General features: G+C 47.7%; 1 protein-coding gene across 1 annotated transcript in view; it reads right to left on the bottom strand.

The window, feature by feature from the left end:
- The window catches only part of RETREG1 (reticulophagy regulator 1), a 114,923-nt gene extending 96,646 nt beyond the window's left edge, over positions 1–18,277 (bottom strand). The window contains exon 1 of the mRNA XM_037154568.2: positions 17,868–18,277. Coding sequence (XP_037010463.2) covers positions 17,868–18,157 — 290 coding nt within the window. The 5' untranslated portion in view covers positions 18,158–18,277. The remainder of the gene's footprint in view (positions 1–17,867) is intronic.
- Positions 18,278–18,595: the final 318 nt, after the last annotated feature.

Genomic DNA, 18,595 nt, shown 5'->3' with positions numbered 1-18,595 from the left:
CTGCCACTCTGTGGACGGACCTGAGGCTCAGGAGAAAGTGGCTGCAAATGTCTGGGCACCAACGTATCTACCAGGAATGTCCACTCTGGGCTCACGACCAACAGACACTGTCCAGCTGGGTTTCGATGGACACGGCAACCTGGAGCCCACTGTGTCATGTCATCCTGGGTAGAAAAGCTCTTCCTGGTCCTTTCCCACAGGTCTGATCGGAAAAGAAGACAGAGAAAGAGATAAATGGAGAGGCAGACGGAGGCGGAGCTGGAGAGTCAGGGAGCGCCTGGGGACCGGTGTGCTTGCCGGAGAGGGCTGGCTGCCTCACGGACCTCAGTCTTCAGAAGGCCCTGCACCCTGTCCCTAGAACATTCCAAACTGACAGTGAACCTGGGATGAGAACGATCTCTCTTGATGGCTGTCAATTCTTCGGGGTCCCCCAACTTCAGCCCCTGATACCGTGGGACCTCGGGGCCTCTCGCAGAGTCCCGGCTCCTCCCAGTGGTGACCCTGTCCACACTGAGGGGGAGAGCACATGGGCAGCCGAGGGCATGGAGCTGCCACAACCCAGAGTCCTCCCATGTCACACCTGCTCAGGACCCTGGAGGGCGAGTGGACTTACAAACCAGGCTCCCTCCAGCTATAAGGTTATTTTTATTTAAAAGAATATTTTCGTGTCTTCTTCTATAGTTGGTGGTTTTTAAAATGTTTTGGTCACTAGCATAAGCACATATCAATGCAAAACTTCATGGGACCTTTTTTAAAGATTTTATTTATTTCTAGAGAGAGGGGAAGTGAAGGAGGAAAAGACATCGATCAGTTGCCTCTCACAGGCCCCCAACTGGGGACCTGGCCCCCAACCCAGGCATGAGCCCTGACTGGGAATCAAACCGCGACAACCAGCAACCTTTTGGTTCACAGGCCAGCACTCAATCCACTGAAGCACACCCACCAGAGCTAATGGAACATTTTTAAGTGGGAAACTGTGATTCTGGAAAAGAACCACAGGGCAAGGCACTGGCCTGCGTGAACTCACAGCCTGCACGCTGCTGACTGGAGGGGGGCTTTCTCCCTGATCCTTACTGGTTATTCTCTGAGGCACCCACTGTTTACAGATGAGGGAACTGAAGCTCGGGAAGATTACGTCACTTAACTGGGTCTGATGGGGGAGTCAGGAGTGGGAAAATTTTAGCTCCAGGTAATATAGTTAATAAGCCTAGTAGTTACTGCATGTAAAAAGCTATCGTTTCAGGAACTGCAGGTACACCCACCCAGACTCCCAGAGGCCACAAGCGGATGACCTCTGTGCTCCAGGAGAGACCCTAAGCAGTCAGGGTGGTGTCCGAGCCATTGTGTTCCAGGGACAGCAGTCCACAGCCCAGGACACAGATAAAGAAAATGACTGGTCAGCGGATGCAAGGACATTAGGAAAATTTCTGGGCTGCTGCTTTTATCTGATTAACCTCTTTCCTGAGTCCCAAATCCCTTACCTACAGTTTTTTCTCTTGATTTCCAGACCCTTTACCTACACTTTTGCCCCCTTATAAGAAAGGGAAGGCTTGAAAGGGAAGACGGTCAGGGAACAAACCCACCATCTTCTCAGACCACCGGCCCTCGGAATAAGGTGCCCATAAAGACTCAGTCCTTGTCTCTGCTTATCAGGTCTGGCTGGTAACAATTTCCAGTTGTACATTCACCCTGCTGGACACTAGCTCACCTCACTCCAGAGCCCCTGCTCCCAGCAACACACACACACACACACACACACACACACGCACATGCACACATGCATACACTTGCTCACTTTCGTGAGCATTTATTTCCGTTCTACTTCAGTCCAAAAAGCCATGGAAAGAGCTTAAATACCTACAATCCCACAGAATAAGTACCAACAGATAAGAAAAACTGGCAAAGGGAGAACAAATCAAAACAGAAAAGATTGCTCAATTCTGAGGTTAACCCACAAGAACTCAAGACGTTGGTAGAGATGTGAGAAGCCACAACTTTGGTTCTGAGACGTCCTCTTCGGCCTGAGAATTCGATGCTTCATCATGAGGAATCCCCTTTTTTGCCCCAATAGGAGAAGATGAACTAACACAGAAATCGCTTCCACACCTTCTCAACATGGAAAGTACTATCCCTAGAACAGAGCAAAGGGAAACGAGCCACAAAGCTAATGTCCCACGCGGCCACCCCAGGCTCCCTCCAAGAGCCCCACAGCCACAATAATGATCTCCGACAACACCACCCTGACCTGCTGAAAGTGACTTCCATGGGGTTGTTTGTTTGCTTTTCGGTCTTTTCATTGTTTTCCAAACAGGAGCTATGAAACAGGAAGACAAGAAGCAGCGACTGGCAGTGTTCCAGGATGAACAAAGCCACCTCCCCTAGCCCACAGGGTCTAAGACTCCCTCAGGGGCTAGAGATGCAGCCTTTACCCAGCAGGCCTGTCCGTCGTCCCCTCTGTGTGCACACACCGGCAGTGTGCAGGGGTGGAAACACCCCTAACGACTTTGTCTAATTAACCAAGGGAGACAGCCGTCCCTCAGCACGGCCCTGCCCAAGCTCCAACGGAAAACGCATGTCTCTGCTGATAATTGCACCTGATATTTCCAGGCCCATGTTAACTCTCCAAACAAGATGGACAACGCCCGTGAAAAACAATGTGGGGGAGAAGAGGAAAAGAAGACCTAACAAGGAAAGATTACAGTTTCTCATTAAGTTCTTCAAATGAGCGACTTAGCTTCTGTGTTTACAGCATTTGCCATCAAGCACAAACAATAAAAGAAAATGCTTCACTCGGTTGAACCACAAACAGAATCAGTAAAGACCATGAGCCTGAGTAGGATCCACATTTCAATCACAAGTTTGCATTGCAATCAGATGAGGGAAGCCAATGAGAGATAAAATTCTGCTCGCAAATGACACAGAAATGCCTTCTGTTGTTAACAGCCGTTCACAAATAACCCAACTAAGCAGTTGGCTATATTGTAACTTCAAATCCCCTATCCCCAAAACGAACTGACTTTTCTGATCAAGGAGAAGGTGGGTTCTTTGGCAAAAGGTGTTGGTTTTCAAAAGCCTGGCAGAGGCACCACAGTGAGTCCAGATACCATCCCATACAGCTGTCACACTCAGTGGCGACAAAGGCTAAAGACCGGACTCCCTGGCAGCCTGCGATCGAATTAGACCACCCACTGCTTTCCCAGAGTAACACTTTTTCCTTTCATAGTACTCATCTTGGTTTCTACTTGCTCATTTACTTGTCTGTTCACTGTTTATCATTAACACCACACCACAAAGTGCAGGAGGGAAGGGCCCACTCTTACCTTTTCACTGGGGTCACCCCAGCACTAAGTCACCTCCTGGACAACAGCAGGTGTTCAATAGGCACGTTTTGTACTGTTGGTCATTCAGTATTTGTTGAATGACTGAGTCAGTTAGTGTAATTAAATAATCACGCATATAATCAACATAATCATTCATCATGAAGTCCCTAAAGCACACTATAATAACAGTAACATTTTGCCAAAATGGAAGAGAAAGGTATGAGGGAGCATAAAAATTTCTGTACAATTTCTGAAGACCTTCTAGGAAGCAACTGAGAACAAGGGTGGCCACTGAACCTTGGCTTCGATTAATTTTTCTCTTTAAAGGAAGACCTGGCTTCTCATTGGCCACCGGGAGTTAGTCTGGCTCTCTTACCTGCCACCGGGCTATAGCCCTGTTGCAATGATGTGGCTGGTCAGGTCAAGGAGGACGGCACCCAGGCCATCTCACGCATCCTCACCTCTGGAGGCGGGGCAGCAGACACACCTCCCGTCAAGTCTAAGAAGCCACACTTACAGCGAAAGCCACACCAACACACAGTACGTGTCTGGTCTTCTTTCTAGACATCGGGAATCCCTCTAACTAGAAGCCAAAGATCATCACTGACATTCTGGTGACTGTAGCCCAAGACTGGTCCTTTTACTAACAGCCGAGCTCTTGAACGCCACATGGCAATGGCACATTGCCATGGCAATCACAGGCTCCTCAGCCTTAAGACATGCACCTGTTTGCACCAAGCAAACTCCATACATAGCAGAAATCCCACGGGCAACATTAGAGCTAAAAATTGGCACGTACATAATGCAAAGTCTTAGTCATACATGGCACTGATATTTAAACATGCTGAATGTTCAGCTATATTTAATAACATTATGAAAAGTACAAATTTTAATAAAAGTACCTATTTCCATCTTGACGAATGAAAGTTATTGTTCACTAATACTAGTGAATTTTTTAAAAGGCAGAAAAACAATTTATAAATCATATTTTCTATTTCCATGGGGTTATATTTAAAAAATGTATTCTTGTCCCTGTCTCAGTTGGGGCATCGTCCTACAGACCCAAAGGTTGCAGGTTTTCCATTCAGGACGCATATCCAGGCTGCCGTTCGATCCCCAGTCAGGGCACACACGAGACAGCAGCCACTCAATGTCTCTCTCACATCAAGGTTTCTCTCTCTCCCCGTCCCTCACTTCCTCCCTCCCTCCATTCCTGTCTCTCTAAAAGCAATGAAAAAAAAATGTCCTTGGGGGATAAGCATTTTTAAATGTACTCTAATGAACTTAAAACTTGAGCCAAAAGTAAAATTGTGTTAAGTATCCTTAAATTTTAGATATCTTTTATCTTGAAATGGTTAAGAGTTTAATGTACCATTTTGCATAAACTAAGATAATAAACTGGTTAAAGTCTAAAACTTTCTAATATTGCACACAACATACATAACAATGCAAGTTGTTTTGAATTTACCCAGGAGGTCTTTGGAAGTTAAATTTAAAAGGTAAACTACGAAAATATATACTTACTCCTAAAAAGGTGAATGGACAGAAAGAGAGGTTTCCATTCCAGAGTCAATACCCCAACATGTACCCACTCGGTGGGCAGGAAAACAACAAACAGTAGGAAATGGTGGGTTCACACACTGTCCCTCCTCCCCTTCCTATGTGCTTTCTTCCCCACCCAAAGATGGACCAGGGCTGCACGGAACTCATGAGCAACTGAGCCCCAGGCCAGAGGCCACGAGGCCGCCTTCAGACCGTGGTGAAACCCCCTCCCCGGGATCTGGTGGCTGACGTGCAGACTCGTGCACTGTGGTTCCTAAACTGTGCTGTTTTAATGGGCAACTCTAGTCCTGACTTTCACATTTTATTCCCCATCAAACCTTGACTTTTTTGAAACACTGAGTGCATGCCTGGTTTTTGTTTGCAAACATCCTGTAGTATGCGTACCAGCTACAGGGGAGCAGGGAGAGGTCAACAGCTATTTCAGAGCGGCTTTATTAACAACAACAGAGCCCCGAAGTTTTATTTGGTACCCAATGTAACTACTGAAGTGGCTGTGTCCATTTTTTAAGGGGTCCTGGAGTTGTTTTAGGAAACACAAGTATCAATCTGTATTTCAGGAACGTATAAAAATGCTTCCTCTGAACAGTAAGTGAATGTTCGAGTGACAAGAATTGCACCCTATGAAAGGTTTCCAAGAGGGAGTTACTCTTATCGTGTGAGAAAAAGGTTTGTATTACCACTAGCTGGATGCTAGACATCTTGTTTCAAGTGGACATGGTCAAGCCAAGCCATGGCCACTGAGAACAAGAGAAAGTTCTCAGCTGTCTCCTTTTGTCGAAAATGACTTCAAACAAATGTCAGCTCTGTTGACGGGGTGTGGAGGGAGGGTGAGGTGAGAGCTCATAGGTGGAAGCTTGGGGGGGGTCCCAGCAACTCATGGGGGGATCTGCCAATACACCTGCTCCAGACTCAAGACCACCAGACACAGTTGGATTAACAGGGTCCAGTGTCCACGATGACCTGCAAATCAGACCCAGGCGCCTGGCACCCGGGAACACGATTATTTTATTTCCCAACCTAAGTTTCATCATGCTCGTCTCAACACTCAGAAGCGTACAGTTTTACAAAAGGGGTCAGGAGGCTCTGAGATGGGTCACGTAGTCACCAGCTCACTGTAAGGACTTGGGCCTCAGTTTCTTCATCTAAAAACTGATGAGGAAGCTGGAGCAGAGTCCCTACATTCTGTTTCATCACACAGAGGCTGCCTTTTGAAAGGGTTCTGCTGTTAACCAAACAAATAACCTGGTTTACTAGGTCAGGGCTGGTGTAACTTGATCACAGAAATAAGTATCTTCCATCAGCTGCTGGAAATACGGAAAAACAGGTTAGTGCGATACCTTCAAGCTACTGCGGAGCTCGGGGTCCTAGATGATTTCAGTATGTTCATTCTACGATTCTCTTTCTGAAATCTGCTACTGTGGATGCACATTTCCCTCAGTGTCACACAGACCAGCAAAACACAAGCTGAAGGGCCAGGGTGCTTTCGGAAGCTGACCAGCAGAGAGTGGCACCTATGTGGCCGTAAGCTCCCAACCAAACCTAAAACTTAAGTAACAGACACACTCTTTCAACTCCATACATCTTGGTCACATCCTGCTCTATGACAAGGTAGGATATGTGTCATGAGCACATGCAAACAAGGTTAAGGCACAAATTCACCCCATCTTTCGGTTCATCTAGCATTTAGGTGCAGGCTATTCTAGGACAACACGTGTTCCTACAGCGCCAGGCCTGACACCCACCCCCCAGAGCATGACTTGGCAGGGCAGCCTCCCTGCACAACTCCAGGGGGCTCCACTCAGAATGTGTTCTGTGTGAGTACCCCTTGGATGCACACAGAAGCCCTGTATTCAAGTCCGCAGGTTCAAGTCCACAGTCCTACGATGGACCATATGCAGTAGGACCAAAAGTTACATGCAGCATTTATATGGCAAACACTGAGTCCTGGAAGTATAAAAGCCACAGAGAGACGCTTTCGGCTTGCCCTGAAGTGCTGAAGCAGCAGCAGTAACTAACACAGCAGTCTGGCCAATTCTCAGCTTACCGAAGTACCAACAATCAGAAACCAATAGCTGGACCAGCTACCGATCACCTGCAAGAGATCGGCAAGGCCTCAGAAAGGTGTCCCACTGCTCAAAGGCAACCGTGGGCGAGAGAGGAGACAGGCAGGGCAGCGCCTCAGAATTTTAGGGGAAAATGATTTCCAACCCAGAATTCTAAACCCAACCGCACTAGCGATCAGCCGGAAGGGTGGGATAAAGATATTTTCTGCACACGGATTCTCCGAACATGCATTTCCTCTGTGCTCTCAGAGCTGGAGCACGTGCTCTGCCAGAGGGGCTCGCCCAGGAGGCGTCCAGGAAGAGAGTCCAAAAAGAAAGTCTTTCAAGAGTCCAGTAAAAAAACAAACAGAAATGAGACACTCAGAACAAACATTAAAAAACCCCGTAAACTGTCATAAATACTCTAAAGGAGAAGGAAAGGGGGCCGCCCCCTGGAGGCTGCAGACTTCGCCCTGAGCCTGCTCCGGCGAGGCCCCGGAACGCTGGCTCTCACACAGGCCAGGAGGGGCGGGACGGCCGAGGACGCGGTGTGGGAAAGAACGGCAGGCCGAGGGGGCATCACACTGGACCAGGACAGGAGGGTGAAGACCCCTAGAGGAAAGGCTCCAAGGATTAGGGTAAAAAAGAAAAACGCAAGTGTCAGCTGGATAGGTCTGACTTTTATCGCAAGTTGTTTTCCAGAAATAGTAGAGTTAAAAAGATCAAATAGAAAAAAATGCTAACAGCAACAGCAAAATAAAGCTGTACGAGCAAGGTACTATAAAGGGGGCATTCTCCTTAGTTCATGCATAAACAATGCCTACATGGTCATGACGATTAACCCCCAAATTGTGACCTCATTAGAGCAGATGGAGGAGGAGCAGGGTGTGTATGTGAACTGGTGTGGGAGGGAAAAAAATGTCTCAGACTGCTTAATCAAGAAATGGCATTTAAAAAAATGCAGCTACATACAGTGACACATTTGACTAGACTTACAGTGGTGACTGCTTTGCAATGTACGTACATAAATATCAAAGCATTATGCTGTATACCTAATATGATGTTATATGTTAATTACACCTCAAAAATGTTTAAAGAAATTAGAAACGTAAAACAAAAAAAATGGCATTTTAAGGACATTATTTAGAAAAGCCTACATACAGCTAAAAGCAGAAAATTTACAATAATTGCTCTGAGAAATAGCACCAGGGAGTAGAAAGCGGTGGGACAAGAGTTTGCTGTGTTTTTATTAAAAGTCCGGTGGGATTAATTAATCTGAGAAAGAGAGAAAGAGGAGAGAGCATGGATGTGTAGAGAAAGAGTGACTGACTTTCATATGTGGCACTTTCCACATCATTTATCACATATTCTGTAATTGTAGCTTTGATTTTTTTTCTTAAGCGGTAGTCAACAGACTTTTACTAAGTTCCTCAAAGTTAGAAACAAAAACCAACAGAAAAATAAAACACCTTCAAAATGTACCAGATGCCACGAAAGATACAAGCAGATCTAAAAAACTGCAATTAACAGGCAAGACCCAGAGAGGGTGGCAGGGATGTCCCACTGACGTGACTAGGAGACCGATGACAGCAGAGGGGCGGTGGAAGAGGTGGTGGGGACAGGCAGAGCCTCAGAGGCGGAAGGAGCAGGCCAGGGCCCGGACAGGTGCACACACAGCAGGGAGTCTTTGCAGATGAGCCAGAAGAGGAGCAGGATGGTCTGAGCTCTCCTGACATCCTCCCGACCCTCAACCCACCATCAAAGCCAACACCAAGGCCAGTGCAGCAGCCTGCTCCCCTCCCCCAGGGCAGGCAGAAACGCTCCTTAAAGACCAGCTGTCCTCCCCAACACTAAATGCACCTGGGCTCACACCCCAAAGTACACATATTGTAGGGACTACTCTACACTACCATGCGGGGCAGCCCCCTGAGAGATGCAGGAGTCCACACGACCTTTCACCTGAGGAGAAAGAGCCGTCCTCCAGCCAAAAGCACAGGCACAAAAGGGAACTGAAATACGGCAAAGCTGGACCACGTGACAGCTGAGAGAGGTGCATCTTGGGTTTTGGTAATTAACACTGGGAAATGGACAACAGAGGTGGTGGAGGGGAGCTGTGGTTGGTGACAAAATTTTACTTGGAAACATAGATTTCTTTCCCGAAAGCAGGTCAGAGACAACCAGCTATATGGGAGGCAGCACATGTTTTGATTGAGAAGTAAATTCACTCTGTCCTGGAGGAGACAGAGGGGATAACCCATATAACATCACATTCATTTTATGCCATAACCTCCCCCTTTGCAGGTGGGTCTAGTAGATGGGAGAAGGATGTACAGAAGCCTTGTTGGAATCTGAGCTCTGTCACATACTATCATCTTGGGGTACGTGACTTAAATGCTCTGAGCCTCAACATCCCCCTCTACAAAATGGGCAATGACCCCTGCTGGGTGGTATGAGAATTAAATAAGATAAAACTAGGCCAAGAGACCCAAAGCAAGACCCCAATCAATGGGCATCGTTAAAGTCAATGATCACTGCAAGTATCACCAAGTGAAATCATGAAAGGTCGCCGAAAGTGTGTCCCAAAATTTGTCAAAAGAACACCAGCTTGTTATAACAGCAGCCAATTCAGTTTATCCTGAAACCCAGGGGGGCCTGTGCAGCCACAGCCTGAGTGAGCGCTTGGCATCCTCTGAGTTTATCTTTCCAATGAAAGGCTCACGCAGTGTCTGGGCAGAGATGGGAAGCCAGCCGGCCCGTGGTGGCTCCGGCCCCGTCTCCCAGGTCTGTGGCTCCATCTGGAGCATGCACGTGGCCACACCTTGCCCAACGTGTTGTCACTTGAGTAGTGGTACCTTCAACCCTGAGAGAAAAAGATTTCCTTCCCAAATAAACTGAAGTGAGCAGAGAACAAAGCACTGTAGAAAATCTTTCTGAAAAATCTCTGAAAACACTTAAGAGTTGTATTCTTCTAAAAGCATGTTGTAAAGAGATGTGGACACCATTGATATTTTTTAGCTTGTTTCTTCAGCAAACGGGAAATTTCTTGTGCAATATTTACTGCTAATGTAATACAGCATATGGGTGACCACAACACTAAATTTAGCACTATTCCATGAAAAAAGATTCATTTTGGAAAAAAATGATCTATGAGGACAAAGAAGAAAATATAGGCCTGATAAAATTGTATTCACTGTAGAAATGGCCATAGTGAAGTAAATAAAGCCAGGAAAACAATGCCACTTGGTATTCCCCTGCAATTATTTGTGATTTCCTGCTATCCTTCCCCTTGAAAGACACAGCCAGCCTCCTCCTCTCTCAACCTCTTCAATCTCAGAACAACCTCCTCCTTCAAAGAGAAATGGGTCACCATTGGTCCATGACTCCTGGCCACACCCACTACAGGTGGAGTGGGGTGGGGCTTCAGGAGGGGGATGTGGGATCCCTCTGTGCTGTCATGTCTGGGTCGTGAGGTATTAGAGAAAGAAGTGCCCTTCCAAGCCTAGCCCTCTCTGTCCTGCCTCGTCTATAGCATTACCTCCACCCCCACAAGTCCCAGTGTCCTTCAGAGCACCACCAGGGTAGAGGGGGCATGGGTAGAGGGTAGTGAGACTCTACGGGAGTGCAACAGAAACACAGGTACAATGCTGCTTCTGACATTCAAAACAGGGTATCTCCACAGGCCCGAAAACCAGGCCTTAGAGAAAGCAGATTTCCTAAACTGCTTGAACTCACATTTGCCAAGTCAGGAGCTGGCCTGAAGATCAAACCCAGAGGGCCTTGGGTGGGAGGAGGCTGCAGGATAGAGAGAGAGTCCTGTCCTCCAGGGAATGGAGCATCCGGTACGATTGGGAAGGCCATGCCCCGCCCACACTGCCCTCACGAAGGCCAGGAGGGGGCACTCGCCAGCCCAGTGCTAACTGGTGGCTTCAGTTGCCACCTCACCAGGCTGCGCTCTCTGGGATTCACCATGCTCTAAGTTTCCTGAGAAAGGTGCTTTTTGGGGTCACCTGTCATGGTAATGTCATTTTCCTCAACACCCTCTCTCAGGCTCTCTCTCCTATTACCCAACAGGTGCTCCCTAGGAAATTTCACAACCTGTCCAAGCCTGCACCCCCAACAGACCCAAATCTGTACTCCCACCCAGCCTGCCCCCGAGCATCCACCCACGTGCTGGCCCTGTGGGGACTTGTTAGATAACTTCGCTTGATGGCCATGGGCACATCAAATCCACACCCCTAAAACTGGGCTTGTCACCCTCCTCCCCTACCACCCCAACATGCTGCAGCCTCTTCTCAGTTCATTCCAGTCAGTCCTCATTCTCCTTCCTATCTCCCTTCTCCCACCCACAAATCCTCCTGATTTTCCTTCCAGAGCCCCTCCTGAGTCCACTTGCCCTTCCCCATCCCCACTGCCTCCCCTTACTGGTCTCCAGCCCCAGGGGTCTCACTCCCCTAATTCACCCAGGGGCCAACAGAAAGCCAACACTGAGAGTCCAGCACCAAACACCAGCAAAATAGTACCTCCTTGTTCCTCCTGGCCCGCCCCTGCTTTAGTTATCTCCATGGCATCCAAATTCTCCTAGCATTGTCTTTTTCCACAATTTCCACCACTAGAATATACTCCCCAAGAGAAAGCGGATCTTAGTATTATTTACATCGCTAGCATTAGAACAGAGTCAGCATGTCGTAGACAATAAGTAATTGTTGAATTTTTGAGTGGAGGTCTGGAAAGGGAGTAATAGCCATGTACTGGGCAGTACAAATACAAAAATATTTATATCACTGCAAATTTGTGACTGAACAGAATAGGTCGAAGTCATCTGGGATAACGGAATTAACTTCCATTGGCCTCATTTTCTTACCTACTAAGGGAACAGTACCTGCCTCATCAGGCTGCTGTTAGATTTGAGATGCTAAATGTGAACATCCTTAGTAACTGGAGTTTGACAACCTAGGTCTGTGTACACATAGCTACGCAGTTATATACACAAGTCTAGTCTGATGCGAGTCTAACATCCGTCAATAATGGCAGCTGTCAGAGGGAGTGGAGTTACTAGCAACTGGAATAAAGAAATTCTACATCAGGCTGCATGACTAGAAGGATGCTGTCCAGGAGGAGGTGAGGGACCACACACGGGTCAGACCATCTCAGGAACGCTGTCTTCAAGGAGGAATACAGATAAACGTAAGCATGTCCAGAAGAGCCTGGAAAAGATTGAGTAGAAGGAGCCCAGGATCTTTCATCTGGGGGAGAAGACTCAGCAGGAACAAACAGAATGAACCTTGAAACAGACAAAGGACTTGCTGGGAAGGGGGCCTGGACCAGGGGCTGCTGCCAAGATCATCAAGAGATGGGCTTAACTCAGTGTAAGGAAACGATCTGCTACCTAGCGCTGTCCGACAGTGGAAATGCTGCCTCATGGAGAAGACAGCTGAGAACCCCAGCAGGTGTTTAAACACAGTCAGTCCTTTTCAAGTGGGAGTATTGGGTCACCTGGGGAGTTGGAGAAAATCCCCATGTCCAGGGATTCTGGTCCCATAGATGGAGCCCAGCATCTGCATCTCTAACAGGTGCCCAGGCAATGCCCAGGAGCTGCCAGTGAGAGAGCACTCTCTGAGGTCGCTGCCCTAACACAAGCCTGAACACAGGAGCCATCGGCGATGGTCTAGAGGGGTTCTTGATGCCGAGTGAGACTTGGACCCTGCAACCTTCCAAACCAACTCCAGAGAACAGCACCCCAAGGACTCCCAAGGGGTCCTGTGCCTTCTGGACCACACGGGTGCCCAGCCTGTGACAGAACCTGTCACAGTACCCAAGGTCTCCTGCCCTTGTGCGGTCACCGCCAGCACAGCACTGGGTTGCAGCTGCACTGTCACACCAGTGGAGGGTAATGTCATGCGATGCCAGGCGCTCCAAGGAAAAGCCCAAGGCATGGACTTTTCTATATGCCACAGCCTCCAACTGTGGGTCCCACGCTGCCTCCCATCGGGGCACTTTCTAGGCTGCAGAGACAGCGAGCCCCACGAGGGAGGCTGCACTGGAAGGCACCCAGTTTCAGTGCTGTGACCAGCCAGGAGACAGAGAATAGGGGCATTTTGCTCCATCCCTTGCCTGTCCAATGCAGCCGTCACGTGGCCACACAAAACATGAGTCAGAGCCTGCCACTCCTCTCACCAAAAACAAACGTTCTGCCCAAGGATTTCCGCCTAAAGTTTTTTAATAACTTTATTCATAACAGCCAACCCCCAAAACAACTCAAATGAACATCAGCTAGCAAATGCATCGACAAATTGCGGCACATCCCTAAAGCGTCAAGCTGGTCAACAGTAAGAAGGAATGAATAACTAGTATAAACAACGGGGTGAGCCTCCAAACTTTACGTTGAGTAAACTAAGCCAGACACAGAAGACATCACGGTATGTGGTGCCATGTACACGAAATTTTAGGGGAGATAAATAGCATCTGTAGTGATGGGAAGCAGATGAGGCCCCAGGGGCGAGTGCCGACAGAGAAGGTTTCAGAGAAAGCTGCTGGAGTGACGAAATGCGTGGCCCAGCTCCTGATGGCCTTTTTGGTTACGTAGGTGTGACATCTGACTGGACATTCTAGAATGTGCGCACTTTATTGACAGTACACGGCAAAAAGTGAATGCTTGAAAAACAAAACCAAACGGGCATTTTGTTTTGCTGGGTTCATTCTATATTTTTTTAAGATTCTATTTATTCATTTTTAGAGAGAGGGGAAGGGAGGAAGAAAGAGAGGGAGAGAAGCGTTGATCAGTTAGTTACCTCTTGTACGCACCCTCACCAGAGACCGAACCTACCACCCAGGCCCGTGCCCTGACCAGGAATTGAACCAGGGACCTTCCGGTTTGCAGGATGATGCCCAAACAACTGAGCCGCACCAGTCGGGGCAGCATCATTCTGTTCTGTGTGGTGCTTGCCAGTGGGTGCCAGTGGGTGCCACTGGTTGCCTCTGGAATGAAACTGGGTGCCCAGGGACAGACGTGGGAAAGAGATCCTTAAAACTGTTCACTCTTTTGTACTTTTAAACTTTTGAACTGCGAGGCCGTATTACTTAGTTTTTAAAAATAAATGACATTTAAAATCAAGAGAAAGAATTTTTAAAGCATGTCCCTCCCTGGTAAAATAAGGGAGACACAGCCCAAAGGCCACCGAGTATAACCCAGTCTAGTTCAGGTGGCGGGAACCCTGTTCTTGACCCAAACACTGTACACGGTCTGTATTTTACTTTGCGCTCTGAGTGAATACTATGTTTTAGCATTATTTAGTATTTTAGCATTTTCCATAAGATATATAGGTAATAGAAGAATGCATACATACAGTTTTCAAATAATTCTAACATGAACACCATGTACCTGCTCCCAAGTCGGAAAATACGATGCTGCCTGCACCCCAGGGGTCCCCCTGGAATCATACCTTTCCCTCCTTCCAGGGACAACCACTGTCTCCATTTCAGGGACAAGAATGTTTTACTTTATCTCCTATGTGTATATGCAGAATCAGTACTGTTGACTTTGCACATTTTGAACCTTTAAAAAAACACAGAATCATTTTGCACATTTTACTGTGTGCTTTTCCTGTCCGAAATTACATTTGTAAAACTCATCCATGCCATTGCCCATCACTGTGGTTTATTTTCAGTGTTATATAGTATCTTATGGTAGGAATGAATGGAGCACAATGTACTTATCCATTAAAATATTATGGGCACATTAAAGAGGCCTTTTTTTGTTCCCATTGCCTAAAGAAAAAAACAAGTTCATACTCATAATATGACATTCGAGGCACCCACTGTCCCATGTGCCTCCAAAACACCTCGCTGGTCTCATCTTCTCCACTTCTCTCTACCAATCCATGTGCCAGGGCATCAGTTCAGCGTGCCGATGGAGGTATCAGGTACAATTCCTTAGGGCTGGAAGGCTGTTGACCATGGACTAGATCTTCCCAAAACACGCCTGTCCATCATGGTCTGGTCTGAGCATGATCTCCTTATGAAGCCCCACAGTCTCTTCCATCCGCAATGCCAAGCACTCCCCGGAAACTGCATGAGAATGAACTACCCTTTTCTGACTCTCCCGCCACACCTGCTTCAGGAAGCCTTGAGTTACAACCGTCTGTCACAGCTACATCTATTATCTCTTGGTTCTTGTCCTGCGCAGCACTAAAATATTGCAAATAATGGGCCAGTAATACATGTCAGAGCTTTTAAACTCAATCCCAAAATCCTGAGAGCTACAGCTGGTATGAGGCACTAAATCATTCAAAAATATATGTTTGAAAAGTGAATTTCCACGCACAGGAAATAACACCAATTAAAGTGAAAATATCATCACTATTGCTTAAGACGTGATTTGGGTTCCTTAGATTTCTAACACTGATCTTGTTTTTCTCATAAAAAATACAGAGCTTTAGAGTTACTGGGACACAATGAGAAAACATCATCATTAAGATCGTTTAATAAGAAGTACACTATACAAAGAAAATGATGTCCTCAAAAAGTGTTTAACCCCAAAACAACAAAGGGGGAAAAGTCCAAAATGTTAATAAAATTAATGAGTGAGTCAAGAATTCCATTTGACAAATATTTCAGAATTTAAAATGCAGTACTATTATTTTTCTGTCAAAGAAAATACATGCATGGAATATAGACACTGCAAATAGGAGAAGAAAGAAAAACAGATAAACAGAAAAATATAAATGGACTAACGGCCTGGTCATCGTTTGCCTCGCCATAGAATACATTAAAAAAATAGAAGGCATCTCTCTTGAATAATACCAAATATGCCTTCAATTATTTTATGTCAAAGTCATTTTTTTCAATATACACTATTAAGAGTACATCATAGAATAAGTGTTTGCAACTCATATTACAGAAATTAGGCTAAGGTTCTTAATATAAAAAAAGTTCCTACAAATTGACAGGGGGAAAAAAAGCCCAATGGCTCAACTAGAAATATGGATAAAATTATTAATAAACAGATAATGGAAAGAAAAGATCATTTTAATGGTCCTTGAGTGAACATAGGAAACATGCTCAACCTCAGGGAAATACAGATTAATACCATAATGAGATACTCTTTTCACCTATCTGATTTGCAAGATCAAAAAGTCTGATAAAATGCCACTGGCAAGGGCAGAGAGAAACAAGCAGTCACACACATTGCCTGCTGGAGTTTAAATTGGTAGAACCCCAAGGAAGGCATGTGATAGCCATCAAAAGTACAAGTGCACACCCTCCCCCCTGACCAGACAAGTCCATTTCCAGGATTTCCTCCTACAGATGCGCTTGTATGCACAAAGCCATCAGCTAGAACACTGAGATAGCAAGTTTGGAAACAACCTTCGTCCATCAGTTAGTCACAGGTAAAGTAATTTGTGACATCCTTTCCATGGAATTCTGTACAGCTGAAAAAGAACAGGGAAGTGATCGCCGAGATGCACTAAGAGGAGGAAGCGCACAGGCACCGTTCTACAGTTTGGGTGATATATTGGGCATTTCCTGAACTGGAAAGAGACAAGGAACTGGTAGCGTTGGCTGCCTCTGGAAGGAAACTGGGTAGCCAGACACAGACATGGGAAAGCGATTTTCAAAACGTTACCCTTTTGCACCTTTAAACTTTTCAACTGTAGGCCTATTAGCTATTTTTAATAAATAAAAATAAAAATAAAGATAATTTTAAAATATGCCCCATATTGGTAAAATGAGTGAGTCTCAGCCCTGAATGACTGAACTGTTGCCCCATCTAGCACAATACAACATAGCCTCCTAATTTGAGTGTTCACATAATTTCATAATAGGCATGAGAAATCTGGAAGAAGCTCTAGAGACGCAGACAGCCAAGAGACCCAAAGTAAAAATAATCCACATTCAGGGGCCCGGGTTAGATACAGCCAGTTTTTAGAGAAAACCAGGACTAGCACAGGTCGGGGGTGGGGGAGGGGGAACAAACCAAACCCTCTTTGAGTTGCTCAATTAACCTACACAATGGCAGGCTGTGTACGTCTCCTGCATTTATTTCCTAACTTTAAGGTTAAGAAATCTGTGTCCTACAAAAAGATCTCTGTTGCCAAAGCCCTTCTCCCTCTGCACCGTGTGGGTCGTGCTTGCTACCAGGACAGGGTTGCAAACCAAGAAGACTTTTCTCAGCCCTCCCTCAGACTGGTAGCAGGTGACAGGGCTGTCCTTCAAGGAAGCAGCAGGACACTTCCCCTGTCCTTAATGGTGAAGGGCTCTATAAGGAGAGATAAACCTGTTGATTGGAGGCTTGTCATAGTCATTCCTATGTGTTCTCTCTGTGCTTCACCTAAAAATATGACTGTTTTCCTCACTGTGCACACCTGGGCGGGGATGAGGTACATAGTCCACCTGGTTGCCTCCTGTTTTCTCATCAGGGAGTAAAGACAGTAAACCCAACCCTCCAGGGAAGGGAAAAACAAATCATTCAGTGCCCATCTCAGGTAGCTGATGAGGGCGGCGCAGTCTTGAGCTTGTACCCAAGCTGGTCCAGATATGCCTGCTGGGGGGGTGCAAGAACGAGTACGAGTTCAAACACGATTGCTCGGGCATGCTTTGGGGGAGCAGGTCAAAGCCTGCAAGTTTTAGAAAGCAAAAGCCCAAGTTTCTGAGCACGCTGGGCACATCTGTAGGTCCAGGTGCAGGCTGGTGAGCCGACCACCTCACCTGCTGAACACACGAAAGGAGGATGACAACTGCTTACAGGAAAGTGCATCTGGAGGAAAGTTGAAATGGGTGTCTACCTGTTCAGAAAGGTGACCAAGAAAGTAGGGCAGGGCTGACACTTCTTACTTCTCAGTGTCCAGCGCACACTCTCCCCTCCCTGGACGCCCCAAGGTCACCTGTCCTCCGAGGCGCCCCCCCCACCACCACACACACACCCGCCCTGGCCCCGAGATCTCACCAGAACAGCAGATTAGCCCCGACGAAGCCGAGCAAGGTGTGCAGCGGCCTTTTCCAGCTCAGGAGCTCGTGGGCGCGGCAGCCCAGCCACAGCACGGGCTCCCCCAGCAGCCAGGTCACCGCGGCGGCCTCCTCCACCTGCCGCTCCGCAGCCACAGCCGCCTCCTCTTCCTCCGGCGCTTCCTCCCCCTGCTCCTCCCCGGGAGCCCGCGGCGGCGGCGGCTCCTGCTCCCCGGCAGCCAGAGCCGGGCATCCTTCCTCGGCGTGCTCCAGGGGCGCCGGACTCGCCATCTTCAGCGGCGTTTCCAGGCGGGGACGGGCACGCGCGCGGGCGCGCCTGGGTGTCGGCGCCGAGAGGGCGGCGGGTCCCCGCACGGGTCGCGCACCGCGGGGCGCCGGCGCTGGGTGCCTTGTGACGTCAGCCTGGCCGCGGCAGGGGCGCCTCCCGGGGGGAAGTGGGTGCGGCCAAGTTCGCGCAGGGGCGGAGCAGCAGACGCCGAGGGGCTGGGCGGCCTCCCCCGCGCCGTGGGAGCGAGCTGGGCGGGGTCCCGGGGGCCAAGGGAGCGTGACCCCCTTTCCCTTCTAGCTGTGGAAAGGGCGAAGGACAGGAGTGCTGCCCGGTTACTTATCTGAAAGGGACTGAGAGCTACGGGCAGAATGAATTGGATATTCTCACTTTCTCAATCCAGGGCCACCGCTCACCCATACTGTAGCCTTAGAGGGTTTACG

Source organism: Artibeus jamaicensis, unplaced genomic scaffold (genome assembly GCF_021234435.1).
Source record: "Artibeus jamaicensis isolate MK-2021 breed Jamaican fruit bat unplaced genomic scaffold, CSHL_Jam_final scaffold_369, whole genome shotgun sequence".
Taxonomy (NCBI): Eukaryota; Metazoa; Chordata; class Mammalia; order Chiroptera; family Phyllostomidae; genus Artibeus; species Artibeus jamaicensis.
Note: the sequence above shows the minus strand (reverse complement) of the source record. Positions and strands in the feature narration are given on the sequence as shown.